General features: G+C 35.3%; 1 protein-coding gene across 1 annotated transcript in view; it reads right to left on the bottom strand.

The window, feature by feature from the left end:
- The window catches only part of UPF2 (UPF2 regulator of nonsense mediated mRNA decay), a 94,417-nt gene that overhangs the window by 51,860 nt on the left and 24,278 nt on the right, over nucleotides 1-18,279 (bottom strand). Inside the window, exons 8-9 of the mRNA XM_040248482.1 lie at nucleotides 16,174-16,259; nucleotides 4,692-4,800 (exon numbers count right to left, since the gene is read on the bottom strand). Coding sequence (XP_040104416.1) covers nucleotides 4,692-4,800; nucleotides 16,174-16,259 — 195 coding nt within the window. The remainder of the gene's footprint in view (nucleotides 1-4,691; nucleotides 4,801-16,173; nucleotides 16,260-18,279) is intronic.

Below are 18,279 nucleotides of genomic sequence, written 5' to 3'. Positions count from 1 at the left end.
CTCACTAGAACTGACTCAAATTCGTAAGGGTCATACAATTTTAAGTATTACTAAGCATCATAGTTTCCAAAACACATAACACAGTGTATCATTCACAATTACTCTTACATATTATTGAGGTTAAGGTAGTACAATCTAACTAAAATGAGAAGATTACAGACTTTTAAAATGAGGTATGAATTATCTCACTCCCTCATTTTCAATGGAAAAAAAAAAACAAGCTTTTTCAAAAGACTGTGACTGACAAAAAAGACTTATTCTGATTCCTCATTTAATATTTTCTAATCTCATTTGTTGATTCTTTATGATCAAATGATACATCAAACACTTCTGCAAAAGTAAATACAGATGAACTAACAATGTAAAATTTTCTATATATGTCTTAAAAGATTTTATTTATATAATTAAATGTAGCAAAAATGCTGCTTACAACTCATGTATTAGAGACAGCTAAAACCAAGATTAATCAAATAACTAGATTCATATAATGAGTTAAAATCTCTTCAGCTATGTCAACATACAAAAGTAAGAACTTCCAAGACCTAGCATTCATTATTCCCCTAAAGGAAGAACTCTTTGCCCCAAACTGGCCCCTCAATAACTTCACCCAAATATTGTATATCCTCCATAATTAGCTCATTTGTTTTACACAAACATTCAATCATTCAACTAATATTTTGGAAAATCTACTATACACTAAACACTAAGTAGGCACTGGGTTTATAAATAGATAATTCTGCCTTCAAAGAAACTTAATTTATATTATTCTAGGGACTATTGATTGCCAAAGTAAGGAGGATAAGACTCTTATCTACTGGGGTGGTGGGGATCAAACTTCTACTTAGGTTTTTGTTTTTTATCTCATACTTTAAAGTTACCTTTGTATGTTTTATGATATATATAAAATATCTGGTAGAATTAAAAATGCATATAACTTATAAATATAGTCAACTTATGATACGTGGTCAACTTATTTTACCAAGAGAGAGGTTTGATCAAAAAAGTTAAAAAACCAGATTTCAAAAATGTTGAACAGTGAGGATGATTATGTCTGTGTTTAAGTAAAAGTTGTCTTCTCCATTATTAAAGAAGCAGCCCTTGCTAAAAATGTAGAGAACACAGAAAACTAGAAAGGAGTTTCTCATAAGTCCACTATCTAACAGCCACTGCTAATATACCGATATATACCTTTTTCTATTGGTTACTTTCTAAGCATTTTAACATAATTGTGAATTTATTATGTTTAAGACTTTAGAGCTTGCTTTTTCTCCCCTAAAAGTACTTTGCATATGATTTGAAAACTTTTTGGTAAATAAGACTTTCAATGGCTCTGTATCATTTCAGCATTGTGATTATACAACCATTTTCTTAATCAATTGTTGGGCTTCTAGATTATTTTCCTTTTTTCCTCTATTACAATTCATGATGTGAATAAAGCTTTTGGGGTACTCAGGATCATCTGCTCAGAACAGATTCTCAGAGTTGTCTACTGTATGAATACCTCCAATGATCTTGAAACATACTGCCAAATTCCCTTCTTCAAATTACAATCTCAAGTATATGATAATGGTTTCTCATTTCTATTACCTTCACTAACCAATTAGTCAAATTAGCAAAGCTGTTGTTTTAACTAGAATTTGACTACCAGATAAGATTTTATACAGTTTTGCCAACCAGCATTTTTTCTCAGGTGAGGTTCTTAAGCAAGAAGCAAATAGGATCAGATTGTGACAATATGTTACAGCTAGAGAGAAGGCAAAGATGGGGAACCTGGTTACACAGCTATTCTAATTCAAGCTACAGAGAGTGAAAGACAGTGGCACTGGGACTGAAGGAGAGACACTAGCCTAAGGACGTGTTTTAGAAGGTATTATCAATAGAATTTGGCAAACATGGGTTCCTGAATGTCAGAGGGGCAAAAGTAGAGCTATTTCCCTTGGTGATTATATAAACTACATTGCAAATTTACAGGAGGAATATAGGAATTTGTATGAGGAAGGGAAAGATAAAGATATTTTTTTAAAGAAAATGAGTTTGTCTTATGGATGTATTTAGCTAAAAGTACATGACAACTAATTAAGCACCAGGAGGGAGGCTCTGTTAAGAGACAGGTATGTGAGGCTGCTGGGAAATAGATACCAACCAAACCCCGGGGAAACTGCATTCTGTCAAAAAGGAGAGTGAAGGAAGAATACTACGACATAAACTCAGCTGGAAAAAAGAGCAAGGGGATACTGAGAAAAGTAGTCAGAAGTGAAAAGCAGGAGAGCATGGTGCACAAAAGGGGTCATTATTATCACAAGGGCATCTGTGTCCGGGCACTGTGTGATGAGTTTTGTATGCATTATCTCATTTAATCACAGAGAACAATCCTATTTTAAAAGATAAAATTATCTCATTTAATAAAAGGAAACCGAGGTATGGAGCATTTAAGTAACTTGGCCATTGTGGTGGAGCCACAGTGATAGTCAGAATCCTCAAGGACCTCAACTAGGATGAGGTGCTTAGGAGAACAGTGAAGGTTTCTGCCAGGGCACTATGATGGAAAACAAAGAGCAACTGTCAGAAGTGTAAGAGACAAGTATACTCTACAGCACTCGAATAAGAAGGAAATGAAAGAGGATGGGGAGAGGTGCAGGTGTGTAAAAATTCTTGTTTACACCTTATTTTAAAGATAGGACAGTGCTGAGCACATTTACTGCCTGATAAAAAGTCAATGGAAAGTCTGCAGATCTGAGGGTGGGAAAGGCTGGATCAAGAGGAAGCAGAGGTGATGGATGACACCAAGTGCCTGCTTCTCTCCCGAGAGCAGCGGCTCCCAAATACTCTCTGGAATCCTGATACTTTCCTCGTACTAATGGAACCTTACAACAGTAACAAAAATGCCATTTCCCTCAACTCTCACCCCAATTTTCAAAGATGGGACAGAAGTACACAAGAACAGAATTTCCTAATTTTAGGTTTCTCACCAAAAGCACTAATCATGTGTGGTTCAGCAACTTATATTTTGTTTGACTGTAGCTTTGGTGGAGGGGTACGTGCATGTAACTCATACAATATTGTCATACTGTTGCTGCTGCTGCTGCTAAGTCACTTCAGCTGTGTCTGACACTGTGCGACCCCATAGACGGCAGCCTACCAGGCTCCCCCGTCCCTGGGATTCTCCAGGCAAGAACACTGGAGTGGGTTGCCATTTCCTTCTCCAATGCATGAAAGTGAAAAGGGAAAGTGAAGTCGCTCAGTCTTGTCTGACTCTTAGCGACCTCATGGACTACAGCCTACCAGGCTCCTCCATCCATGGGATTTTCCAGGCAAGAGCACTGGAGTGGGGTGCCGTTGCCTTCTCTGATATTGTCATACTGCCTGATCGTAAAACACTGTCTTGTCTGTATCTGCCTGATGGGATATCAACTATATGCCTTCAGGCCCATCTGCCCCTAAACTAGTAGCGTTTATCAAAATGTGTTCTTCGAGTGTATAGTCAGCCCCTTCCAGGAGGTTCACAGTGCTCATTATCCTACTAAAGCATTGAGAATTCTTACCACAAAGCAAAAGCAAAATGGTTTGACTTTCTTGATCTCAGTGTTTCCAACTTTTCTAGACACAGAAACCTGTCCTTGTGTAGTAATATCTACAAATGTCTGAAACACACTTCAGAAGAGCTGGTTCAGAAAATTTTACCTACAAATCTCATACTAACAGATTAACACTTATGGCAAGAAGCCGTCAGAGACCACCTACCTCCACAGAGAATTTGCCTCCTCTAGACTCAAGGCACTGAGTCTCCAACAATTCATTTGGCAAGTAAGCATGCATTTCCTTATAACATCAATATACATTTAGGGTTTAATTTTTTATTTCACTCTTGCTTTTGTATTTATGCCTTATCTTTCTAATTATATCATGTGACTCCTGACCTCAAGAATTATTTCCATTCTAGTTCTCAGCCCTACTACTGATGTGGCCAGAGTGAGTGAAATAAAGTACATATTGAGCGCAGCAAACAGTTATGTGCATTCTAAGCAACTTGCTATATAAAGCTAAATTTTACAAACACAATTTTTCCACTGGCATACATGAACACTTGCATTTCAGGTCTTTTCAAATTCTACCAATGTTCACTTTGTCACCCCTAAGGTATCACTGTACTTCTTTCAAGCCAAGATGATGGGGTAACATGGGTCTGGGAGAACCACTCACACACACTCTATTAAGAATCTTTAAGGTAAAGATTTTTAAGGCAAGAATCAATAAAAACATGGTCTATGACCACATTCACTGAGATCAAAACTTCATGTGCCCCAAACACAGGACCCCAACACCTAAAGAGGCATCCTACTGGCACTGTGCCCTGAATCACGGCCAACCCTATGTTTCTTCTGGTGACCCCAAGGAGGCCTGCTGGCTCTCCTGACCTTGGAGAGTGGTTTTACTTTACAAAAGCAAAGAGTACAGTACCTACAATGGGAAAACAAGGTAACAGCAGCCACTCATCTCCAATCTGGAATAGCATTTATAAAATTCAAGTGTTGTTGAATAGATTCACATTTTAAAAATTCAGAAGTCCATACATTCTGAACTGTTATACCACTATCAGATTTCAAAACGTGCTTACCAATAAAATAATCATATTCTCACTCATCTTATAAGTATATATATATATAACACAAAATAAATGCTTAAATACATACATGAAATCTGAAATCCCCCCTCAGCATGGAACAAAGATCCTCTGCTACATCAGACATGCAGGGATGCAATGTAGCAACCAATCTTGCATAAAATGGTAGCAAATCCAACCTGCAAAAGTTATATGTGATATGTGTAAAAGGAAAAGCACACCAGAAATAACTCACTTTAAAATAAATTAAACTTTCTCAGATATAGTCACACATTAAAAGATTATAAAAACTAGTAATCATACAGGCATGCCCATTAATTGCCATCATAATGAAGTGTTTGGAAATTCAATTCACCTTGTGAAAGTTTATTAATCATCTGGTATTTTCCATTCAGTGCAATTATCGCACATCTGCAAATTTCATCAAGTACACAATTTTGATAAAATATGAAACAGCAAAGAAAACATGGCTTAAAATTTTAATCACACAGTACTGGGAAGATAAACATAAAGATAACTTAAAAAGAACAAAACAATCCTTTTAAATCATTTCCTTCATTTATCCATGGAGAAGTTATTTAGAAGCCTCAAAGTAAAGTAAAAGGGTTAACCAATAACCAAAAGAGTATCTAAGAAGTCAAAAAAACAGCACAAAACCTATACACTAACTTATTTTACCCATTATAAAGCCCACTTGGACTCTCACATGGGGCCGACCTACCCTTTCTCTAGACAATCAGTGCAAATATGCATTGCTGCCACCCTCTTTCATCATCAGAGCACTTTCTCACCAAATATGGATACAACTCCAGGATTCAGCACTCCAGATAGCCAATACTAATCAGAATCAACACACAAACTAAAAATTTATTTTCCATTCCTGCCACACATTATTTTATAAAACTCGATTATCCAATGAGTCAACACTCAGCAGATCAGACTCTGAAAATGAGAAGTCATGAGGAAAAAATAAAAGCAGCAAGTAATGGGACCTAACAGTGAGGAAGGAAGCAAAAAACTAGAAAAATTCAAAACATGAGCTCAAAAACTACAACCCAAAGCCATTTAGGACAGAAATAATTCTACAAGTTTTATACATCTCTGAATATATCATTATACTACAGAACCATGAAAATGGTTTATCATCAGAAAAAACTCTGCCTACCATGAAAGACTTAAATTAGACCTGGAAAACTCCCAGTGTGGATCAATAAAAGCCTTAGCTGGGAGAAGGGACATGGTGAGGAAGGAAGAATGGAGATAAACTTGAAAGGTGGAGCCAAGGGGAGGAAAGTACTCATAGCCTCAAACACTTCGTATTCCTCTTTGATCATCACAATTTTTTTAATTATCATTTATTTTTTCTTATGAACGTGCCAGGCCCTGTCCTAGGCATCTGATATCCATTATTTATCTTGTTGATCCTAATAACCATAATCAGCACTTCAGAGATAAGGCTACAGATGCTGAGAAGTCAAGAATATGATGCCTCCACAGTAGTACTTCAATATATTTTAAATGCATTTTATCCTTCTTTAGGCTTCCCTTGTGGCTCAGCTGGTAAAGAATCTGCCTGCAATGCAGGAGACCTGGGTTCAATCCCTGGGTTGGGAAGATCTCCTGGAGATGGGAAAGGCTATCCACTCCAGTATTCTGGCCTGGAGAATTCCATGGTGGGTCGCAAAGAGTCAACTACAACTGAGTGACGTTCACTTCACTTTGTCCTTCTTTAAAGAAATGAAAAGCACAATCCACTCTGTAAAGAACTGAGGTATCCTGTAAAACACTCTCACAAATTTGTAATAATTTTCTTAACATCTGCTAGTACCCCCCCTCCAAAAAATGCCTAGGGCAACTGCAGACTTAATTTTCAAGCATAATTGATGGATTCATACTAATATCAAATTTACTTTCTAAATTTTCAAACTTCAGTTAGAATATTACATTTTAATATATTGCTATTATATTTTAGTTACAATGTTGGTTTTTTCATATTCACTTTAGTAACAAATACTTTTTTCCCCCTTCAGTTCATGATCAATTACAAATATAGGACTTTAAATCTGTGCCCAAGTTCTACCCCTCCCAACTGCCACATTGCAGGTCAGTAAAATTAAGACTCAAATATTGAGGTCATGGGATAACAAAGAGTTATGCACTGGGAGTTGAGAGGCTCAGGTTCTAATTCTCCCAAACAGTACCTCTGTGATCTCAAGAACTGACCTGACCTCATCTCCTACTAGTTTCTCCAGTCTCACTGGACCCCCACTAATCCTCAGAGCCTCAGTACAGGCTGTTCTCAGCAGCTGGAGTCTACTTTCCCCAAAGACCTCTGCCACTTACTCCCTCACAAAGGTCAAGTCTTAGTTACAATGACACTCCCTCCATGAGACCCATTCTGAATATGCCACTGAAACTGCAAATCCATTCCACTCCCATCTCCTTATCCCACACAGTTTTTTTTTAAATAAAATTTATCACTTTCCAACAGACATAGTTTACTTACTTGTTATGTTTGTTGTCTGTCACCCTTCCCCACTAGAAGGTAAGCTCCATGGAAACAGTTTGTCAGCACTCAAAACAGTATGTAGAATATCGTAAGTGTTCGATAGATATTTCTTAGATAAATACTTTTACCTCTTATTCTAAAACATTCTACAGCATATTAAGAAAATATCATCCTATTTCTATAAGAATAATATTAAATTGATCAAGTTTTATATTTTATCAAACAAGAGCTTATCAAATACATGCAGTTAGTGGGGTAATCATATAGTTTATTGTCCCTGCTGTTATATATATTAATAAATTTCCTATTTAAAGTATCTTTTCATTACTATGATTAATTCTCTCTGATCATGCTGAATTTTTATCTTTAATATACTAGTAAATATAATTTGTTAGTGTTTTACTTAGAATTTTTGTATCGACACTTCAAAGTGAGACTAACCCATACTTTTGATTTCCATGCTCTTTTTTTGTTGTTGGTAAGATTTTGCCTGTTTTTCCATATTTTTTTTTTCCTATGCTCTGGCAAAAATGATAGAGCAGAGAAATTACTCTGGTAACTTTTTACATTTTCTTCCATAATCACTGGTCTATTTAATTTTGTGTTGAATCAATTTTGAAAATGTTTATGTTTTACAAAAAATTACCTGTTTTCAAGTGGTTTTTAAATATTTCTAGGATATCAGCTGGCTTATTCTTAAAGTTTTTAATTTTTTTAATATTTGCTAAATAGTTCTCTATTTGAATTTTTTTTAAGAACTAGCTTCTGAGTTTACAAAATCAATTCTTGGTTGTCTTTTTCAATGTATTTTTCAATAAAATTTGAGATTATAACATGTAGCATCAAAACCTAACTGAAGTATGTCATCTTTTTTCTTCTTTTCCTGGGCAAGTCATCTATACTTTGCTGCACTATTTTCTTCTTCCTGTTAGTTCAATCTACTTCAAAGTTTTTTTCCAACTCTAATAGAAAGATGGACAGACCCATCCATTTTAAAGTAAAGCAGCCTGGGCTTACCTGGTGGCTCAGTGGTAAAGAATCTACCTGCCAGTGCAGGAGACAAAGGTTCAATCCTTGGTCCAGGAAGATCCCACATCCCATGGAAGAACAGAGCCTATGCTCTAGAGCCCAGGAGCTGCAACTACCAAACCCCATGTGCACTCAAGCCAATGCTCTGCAATAAGAGAAGCCACTCCAAGGAGAAGCCTGCATAGCACAACTAGAGAGCAACCCTCACTATCCTAACTACAGAGAGTCCACACAGCAACAAAGACCCAGCACAACCAAAAATATAAATGAAATCATGTATATATTTTTACAAAGTAAAGCAGCTTTTGCTATCCACGGAGACTCACATCATTAAACTACTAACACAGGTCAGTGCTTTCAGCTTCAACAGGAACTTAAAAATTAGTTTAAGGAACTACTGCTGCTGCTGCTAAGTCGCTTCAGTCATGTCCGACTCTGTGCGACCCCAGAGACGGCAGCCCACCAGGCTCCCCCGTCCCTGGGATTCTCCAGGCAAGAACACTGGAGTGGGTTGCCATTTCCTTCTCCAATGTATGAAAGTGAAAAGTGAAAGTGAAGTGGCTCGGTTGTGTCCGACTCCTAGCAACCCCATGGACTGCAGGCTACCGGGCTCCTCTGTCCATGGGATTTTCCAGGCAAGAGGACTGTAGTGAGGTGTCATTGCCTTCTCCTTAAGGAACCGCTAGACGATCTTAACTCTTTAAATTATACCGTTCCAAGTAGTCAGTAGCCCTAGTTTTTGTTTCTTTTGGAAGTAAAGTTAGATAGTCCACTTCCTCAGAATCCTCTACTCCTAGTAAATTCACCAAATCCTCCTCAAACCAAGAAGTTCCTAGTTCCTCTTTTACCACTATACTTTTTACAATTAAATGAACAGTTGATACTAAAGTCATCTTGCCCCATTTAAACCTTCAAGTTCTGTGAACATTCATTACCTCACAAAATAAGATCCCTTATGTTGTACATAATGTAAGAAATTACATATTTTTCAACATTCATAATTATTTAAGTAAAATCTTCTGACTTTTTCACTTTCCTACAAATGCAAGCTCAAAGGGAATGGAGTGCTAAATGCTGTACCAATTACATAAATGTTATAAGACACTTCAATCAATATAAAAAGCAAATTTCTAGATTAAATTTTAAGCTAAATATATTTTATTTAACCTTTCTGAAAGTGAACTAGAAAATAAACTTAGATCCTTCCTGTGAAAACTGAATTTTATAATCTTCTGAGTGATATTTTTACCAGCAGTTAATGAGTGAACAATTTAAAAAGAATATTTCTTTCTTAAACAATAATGAAGCCTTACTTATATTTTCAAGGTCTCCCAAATCACACATTTAAGTATCCTACAAGCAGTTAATGATCATCAAGTAAGTAAACATCTAGTCACTAACTACAAGTAAAAACAAGAAAGCAGAATTACACGGTTTTGTTCCGGACCAGGGCAGGGGGGCAGGGAAATTTTAAAGGTTTTTAACCTCATAATCTATCAGGTTTTTAGCTGTTTTCTCTCTAAAATCTAAATAATTTAACTGTTGAAAGCTATTATATTTCTGTGCTCAAAAATGCCTGGAAAAAAATTAATGTGAAAGAACACTGTTACTGCTTATTTGAAGAAAACAAAGGTTTTTCTTGATAGGAAACACTAAAGCAGATGATGATTCAAAAGGGACAAAACAAAAAAAAATGAGATCATTTACTCTGAAACAGACAAGCAAATGCCCCTGTAACTTTTCCCACAACGTTCACGCTCCTCATGCAACAGTGCCATCAAGTGGTGCAGTGCTAACAGATCTCCCAAAACTCAGTTTCTCATTCTTAGCAAGGGAAGCTTCAAGTAGAAACTCTCTCCCCAAAATTCCAGCAAATGCTCCTAAAAGCTGGATCAGGAAAAGCTAAGATTGAAGTAAAGTACTTCACTGGTGAATAGTGTTCTGTCTATATTAATGTAAAGAGACTCTGAACATCCAACCATCTGCTAAAACATGGTAAAGTCCACAGGTCTTCAAAGTCATGAAAACCAATACCAGGTTCATCTATCTTCAGAATGAAGAACTAAGAGATGCTTAGGAACGTTCCCTGATTCCAGCTGACTTCATACCTGAAAGTTCACTTAGGTGAGGGAGCCTTGGGAGGGGGCTAGGAGTGTTCTCTACCTTGATCTAGGTGTGTATACACACATAATACTTAAGATGTAAACACTTTATGCCTTACGGTCCAGCAATCCCACTGCTGGGCATGTATCCAGACAAAACTATAATTTAAAAAGATACTGCACCCCTATTTCATACAGCAGCACTATTTATAACAGCCAAGACATGGAAACAACATTAAGTGTCCATCAACAGGTGAATGGATAAATAAAGTAGTATAATGGAATACCACTCAGTCATAAAAAAAGTGAAATAATGCCATTTGCAGCAACATGCATGGACCTAGAGATCATTATACTAAGTAAGGCAGGAGAAACAGAAATACCATATGATATCATATGCAGAACCTAAAAAACGACACAAACAAATTAAGGAACTGAAAGAGACCCACAGACAGAGACAATAGACCTGTGGCTGCGAAAGGCAAGGTCAGGCACCGGAGGGGAGGATTGGGAGCTCGAGATTAGCAGACACAAACTAGTATATACGGGATGGATAAACAACAAGGGCCTACTGAACAGCACAGGTATATTCAATATTCTCTGATATACCAAAATGGCAAAGAATATGAAGAGGAATATATAAGTCTGAGTCACTTTACTGTAGAGCAAAAATTAACACTGGAAATCAACTACACTTTAATAAAATTTTAAAACAAGATATTAACACTTTTTGTGAAATTTCAATTAAATGTGTGGACAGTTATACTACAAATTAACTATAGAATATTATGTAAATATATAATTAAGGGGATTTCTATAGATTTAATTTCAGTGGATTCATTAAAATTAACAGGCTAAGAGGTACAGTCCAGCCTTTTCAAAAAAAATTTTAACCACTGTTTATTTAATGAAGGAAGAACACAACTGAAAATTAAACCAGTGCTTCAGATCAGACCTTGAAGAGCTATAAAGATAATAAATCAATTTTTAAAACTTTTGTCCTTCAAATGATACTAAGAAAGTAAAAGACAACTCACAGAATGAAAGAAACCATCTACAAATTATATCCCATAAAGGATGTGTATAAAAAATTTACAAAGAACTCATACAATAAAAAGACAAATAATAATTTAAAAGGAGGCAAAGGACTTGAACAACTTTCCGAAGAAGACAGATAAATGGCCAATAAGCACATGAAAAAATGCTCACAATCATTAGCCATTAGGGAAATGCAAACAAAACCACAATGAGATAAATTCCACTTCACACTAAGACAGCTAAAAGCAAAACAGGGACAGTAACAAGTATTAGTGAGGATATGGAGAAACTGGAACATTCATACATTGCTACTGTGAATGTAAAATGGTGCAGCCCTTGTGACAAACAGTTCAGCAGTTACTAAAAATATTAAACATACACTTACCCTGTAACACTACAAGTCCACTCATATATACATAGCCAAGAGAACTGAAAACGTGCTGCTGCTGCCAAGTCGCTTCAGTCGTGTCTGACTCTGTGCGACTCCATAGACGGCAGCCCACCAGGCTCCGCCGTCCCTAGGATTCTCCAGACAACAACACTGGAGTGGGTTGCCATTTGGTTCTCCAAGGCATGAAAGTGAAAAGTGAAAGTGAAGTCGCTCAGTCCTGTCCGACTCTTCATAACCCCACGGACTGCAGCCGACCAGGCTCCTCCGTCCATGGGGTTTTCCAGGCAAGAGTACTGGAGTGGGGTGCCATTGCCTTCTCCAGCTGAAAACGTATGTTCACACAAAAACTTGTACAGAGTCACAACAATACACTCATAATAGCTACAAAGTGAAAACTGCTTAAACGTCCATCAACTGACAAATGGGTAAACAAAATGTGGTAGAGCTCTATAATGAAATACTATTCAGTCTTCCTTTTTAATACATGCTATGACATGGATGAGCCATGAAAACATCATTCTAAGCCAAAGAAGTGAGGTGCAAAAGGCCACATATTTTATGATTTCACTTACAAGAAATACCTAGAATAGGTAAATCCATAGAAACTGAAAGGAGATTAGTGGTTTCTTAGGAAAGGGGAGAGAATGGGGAGGTGGGAAATGGAATTGCTTGCTAAAGGATATAAGGTTTCTTTTAGCGGGATGAAAATGTCTTAAAATTTTATTACTGTGATAGTTAAATATATTTAAAAGACTAAACTGTATATACTTTATAGTGGTGAACTATATTGGTAAACTGTTATGAGAATTATATCCCAATAAAGCTGGTTGCTGTTATTTTTTAAACTTAAAAAAAAAAAAAAACAACTGTAAAGACCTTAAGATTTATTTAGTTTAGTGCTTCCTTAACCAAACTATACAGACAAGGTAAGGCAGCTAAATTCTCTATCACATATACACACATATAAAACCTCTGGGTCCTCATAGGCACTCAAGTAACTACTAAATAATTTTCTGTTTTTTTGGTCAACTCAGACTAGATGGACTAAATGGCCATAGAGAAAAATAAAGACACTCACTAGGATTCACGTCCCTTACAGGATGGGGAGGGAAATGCCACACACAGAGGGAGGCACCCCCCCTTTCCCAAATATGTTTGAGAATGTTCATGAAAACTGACTGTGTAAGAGGCCACAAAGAAAATTTCAAAAAATTTCAAAAAGCAAAAATCACACAGTATTCTCTAATCATAGTACAATAAAAATATGAATTACTAACCAAGTCAGAAAATGAAGAATTTCTAGAAAACACAAAAATAGAAATCACATGTCAGAACTAACAGATACAGCCAAAACCAGGGTAAGAGGACAGCAATATATTAAATGCCAAAAAGAGAACAAAAAGAATGAAAGAAAACAAAAAAGAAAATAAAGATAAAATCCAAAAATAATCAGTAGGAAAATAATAAAACAGTAGACTATATAGGTAATCTAGAAACTGAGTTTTTGTGTGCATGTGTGTGAAAAAACCTAAAATGAATAAACCACCAGCTAATATAATAAAGAGGATGAAGAAAGGAAAAGTACAAAAACGGGATTGTTTGTAATGGCAAAGACTGGAATGTCCAAAATGATTAAATATAGTATTCATAAAAGGAAACTCCTGCTAAATTTAAAAGAAAATAACAATAGAAGTCCTTATTATTGATACGAAAAGATTTCCAAGCTATACTGTTAAGTGAAAATAGTAAAGGTTGGAAGAATAAGTAAAATAAGTTGCTCCTGTGTAAAAAACAGGAAATATAGAATGTTGGCATGTTCCTGCATATGCAAAAGAAATTTTGGAAGAACACACAATAATCAAGACAGTGGCTTCCTACTGGGAGGAGAGTAGATGTGGAGACAAGGATAAGGACACTTTCTAGCACAAGGTTTTTCACTTCAGTGTTTTCAGTCCTATGAATGCATTCACTTATTTTTTAATAAAAATTTTAATTGCATATGACCAATATTAATTCATCAAATATTTTCAAGCACTTATGTGTACCAAACAATACACTTGATGTTGGGGATGTTCAAAATGAAAAGATCTGGTCCTCTTTTAAAGGACCCATATTTTTAGTTTCATAGGAATATAGGCAGCAAACCAACATTGGGCTGTAACTAATATGCCTAATGTGATGTGCCGAATTCTTGATATGTGTGAAGACATTATGTTGAAAGTCTATAAAGCAGCACCTATATATACATAAGGAAAATAAGGATGGTTGTTCAGAGAAGATAACTCTTATCCTAAGAGTTCAAGATTAAGTCAGAGGTTTTCAGTCTCCTGTCTCTGGCTCTGCACATAATGTTGCCTCTATCAGAAATGCTCTGGACATTTCCTCTCCACACCCATTCCTCACCTCACTCATTCCTTTCTCAGGAATTGAATTAAATGACCCTTGTTCCAGGCAGCCTTCTCTGACTTCTGAGACTAAATCAATCAGTTCCTCTGTTATATACTCCAAAGCACGCTGGGATTCTTTTTGTCAACTGCACTTAAAATTCTCTTTCTTCCTCTCCAAACTGTAAGCTGCACGAATACAAGAGTTGAATCTGTCTTGTTCACTACTGTACCTCCAGCACTAATCACAGTATAGAGTAGATCTTTAGTGAATGAATAAATTTTAGAACATAATTTTAACCTTTCCTGATCACTCAAGCTGACTATAAAAAACCTAAATTATTATATTTTTATATTTCAGGTATATAAGACCAAGTGGTCTCTTCCTCATGGCTCCAAAAGGCCATGCATTCTAAGTACTTATATCTTTATTTTTTTTCTCTCCTCAGACCATAATCTGTCAATTCCTACTACTTTCAAGTCTGTTTCTAGCAGATTCCAACACTTCTAGTTTGCAGCTAACTGCTGAGCTAAGCAGATAAATCCAGTAACAAAGAATGTAACTGGCATAAGACCAAGTAAGAGAGTGTGTGTGTGTGTGTGTATATATATAGATATATAGATTTTATAGATTTTTATAGATTTTATAGATATATAGATATATATAGATTTATATTTACATATATAGAGAGAGAGATAGATTTTCAGTCTTCTCCATGGACAGGGGAGTGGGATGGAATGGGGACAAGGGGAGACAAAATGCTCTCTTATAAATGAACTACTTAGTATTACTGCATAATTCTTTTGTTAAAAAAGCCTTTCATTTTGGCTAAATTTGCTTCATTCTATGCTAGAAGTTCCGATAATTGTTACTTATGTTTATTCATTCATATGAACAGATGAAAAGAAAACTATGCAAGTAAACATTCCATTGCAAAAGTAAAAAAGAATTACTTTAAAAAAAAAAAGGTCCAAATATTAAGGCCTATTTGAAGTTCTGAGTTTGAAACCAGAATGTGTCTGACAGTCAAAAACCTTTTAAGTAACTGGCAATATTATTTTTTCAGTTGTTCATGAAATAATGGTGCACCTCGTAACTGATGGCACCTCAGATTTGAGGAAATGTAGCATATAATTTTACATAATAAAAGTAATTAATCTAAGATATTCTCAATTGGATAATTCTGAATTACTACTCACTACATTAGCACATCCTATCTCCCTTGCCCCACTAAAATGAAAAACCAAATGCTCATATTAAGGCTGCTGACAGGGATAAAAACAAATATAAATGAAAAAAGTAGTGATTTGTTTTCACTGAGAAATGTTACCAATGAGAGACCAACAAATGAACCAAATTAAAATTTTGCTTAAGAAGTCTTTAGTGAAATCCCACAGAATCTTTCTGGGGGAAGTATCTATTAGCTATGAAGTATGTAATCATCATAATAGTTAACAAAATCCTTTAATTATTCCCTGTTGAATAAACAGAAACAGATCTTCTCCAAGTTCCTAAAGTCAACAACCTATGACCTGCTATGGTCACCTCCTAAAATATGTGGGTGAAGTAGGGACTTTAACTTAGTTTAAGAGAGCATTAGAATTCCCTATCAGCATTATGAAATGGAATACACTTCTTGAATTACTAGCAACATAATCATCAATGTGACCTTCAAGTCCAAAACAGCATAATGACCAAAAAAACCTTGAAAATTTTCATTTAAACACAACACTTATTAACTAGATAAAATCAATTTAGTCTGATCTTTCCACAAAATAAAAATTCTCAAAAAAAAAAATACTATTTATTTTTTCTCCTCAGAGGAAAAGACGTAAATAAATTGCTTCTAGCAATGATTAAATTATTAAGTTTCTATTATTCTTAAAATAACAGGAAAGCATCAGAAGGAATATTTCCACTAGAGCTCATGAACAAAAATCAGGGAGAAGTAAATTTTAGAAAATATGCTAACAACAATGATAATAACTTCTGTTGATAAGGGATATTTTTAAAGAGATAATTATACAAGAACTTAGCTCTTACAATCAGTGCAGTGTAGAAACACTAAGAAATTACTCTCTTTTCTTTTTAAACCTACCTTTGTCTGGGAACTATAAAGAGCGCCCGTACCAACTTCTTCCTATTTGCTTTCGTGTTCATGTTCATGCAAAAGTCCATCGCTGCCTAAAGGAGAAAAAGCAAACATTTTTCTTAAAAACAAAAACAAAAAACCTCAATTTAGCTACTAAAACAGCATGCTAAAATGGATTTCTAATAGTTCCTAAACAGTTCACAATGGTTTTAAGACACTAGTATTACAAGGAAATTCCAAACTTTAACAATCATCAAGCTTAAGCTCCTCTCTCCTTATATATCTCAAAACATATTTCACAAAAACTTATTAACTGCAACCTAGTGCTAAAAACAGAACTTCCAGGGGGTAGATTGAAGACCTATGGTGACACGTTTGGTAAATAACTGCATGAAATGTGCAACCCATGCTTTTGATCTCACAGATCAATGTTAATATCAGGAAAGTTTTCTGATAGAAGTTACAAAGTAGCAAGAAGCCAGGAACCAAGAAAATTATTAATGCTAATAAGGATTAAAAAAGAATAAAGACAAACCATGTATGAGAGATAGACACAGATTATAACCAGAAAAATTTAAGAGTAAGTGCTAAAATGGTTAAAGTGCTAAAACCAACTAAAATGGTTTACTGTTGACAATCAGATATAGCAACAAACTAAAGAAACCACATCATAGGACTATAATTGTTATTTAGTATAGCAATCCACTATTTTATATTTTAATAACAAAAATGTGTTCAATATTTTATCAATGTATCTAAAATCTAATGTAAGTGTAGAAGAAAAGCTGGGAGAAGTCTATGCTCTGGGAAACCACTAGAAAACAAAATTATGAGTAATTGGTATTTTTAAAATACAGGTGTATATATTATCTAAATATTAAAGATTTTCAATATACATAGTTTATGAAACCAACATTTAAGATATATTTTAAAAAGAAAATAACTACTATCAAATAACCCTATTGGGTATCACCAGTATTTTCCTTCTATAACTTCACATAGTTATTTTATCATTAATTTCTCAAACTTTAGGTAGATTTAAGGATCAAATACAAAGATTCTCTGGTGGCTCAGAGGGTAATGAGTCTGCCTGCAATGTGTGAGACCCAGGTTCGATCCCTGGGTTGAGAAGATCCTCTGGAGAAGGAAATGGCAACCCCACTCCAGTATTCTTGCCTGGAAAATCCCCATGGACAGAGGAGCCTGGTGGGCAACAGTCCACAGGGTCACAAAGAGTTGGACACGACTGAGCAATTTCACTTTTCTTTCTTTCTACAAAGATTCTCTGATTTCCCTATAAAGGATGTCAACTCTTCAGCGACACTCACTGAAAAACTTTCCATTTGCTAAAAACTTTTGATGAAATAAAACACAATTAATGTTGATTAGATTCAAACCCAGTAAATGCACATTGAAAGTATTCACCAAGATTGAATTAGTCAAGAGTAAAACCAATTTAAACTTTTTCTTCTGCTTGTAAAGGGAGTATAATACATTTTATTAAAATTTATATTTTATAACATTAAAGCTTCTTACAGCTAATTAGAATAACAAACAGAAAAGCTGAAAGCACACTAAAATTCCTTCAAGTAATTCACCCACATGAAATACTGAAAAATTGTGGACTAGGATAATCCCAAAGGTCACCCACTCAGAAAAAAACTAGTTTACACTATAAAAATGTCACACACAGGCATACACAGACACACAGACGCACACACACCCCTTTCAAGTCAACATTTTTTGAAAAAGAAAAAATAAAGAAAAACATTTAATGGCTAATAATGGACTACGTTTCAACAAAAATTAGGAAACTGATAACCACTATCTACTGTCAGTAAATACTTTTAGTTGTTTCCCCTGAACTGAGAGGCTCATTTTGTTCATGTCAGAAAAATGTCTGTTAAATACCCAAGTCTGAATAACTATGTTTCATCCCTCCATTCTTTCAAGTAAAAATGGTACTCTATAAAAAGTAGCAGTTTAGCTTGCAACTTAATCATACAAATAGCTTTTCTCAAGGCAACCTTGAGTCAGCAGACAGGCTTTACACATCCTTCTCATTTTATCAAGTTAAAAGGAAGTGTACTCAGAGGTTGAAATGAAACAAAA

The sequence above is a fragment of the Oryx dammah genome, unplaced genomic scaffold (assembly GCF_014754425.2).
Source record: "Oryx dammah isolate SB20612 unplaced genomic scaffold, SCBI_Odam_1.1 HiC_scaffold_10, whole genome shotgun sequence".
Taxonomy (NCBI): domain Eukaryota; kingdom Metazoa; phylum Chordata; class Mammalia; order Artiodactyla; family Bovidae; genus Oryx; species Oryx dammah.
Note: the sequence above shows the minus strand (reverse complement) of the source record. Positions and strands in the feature narration are given on the sequence as shown.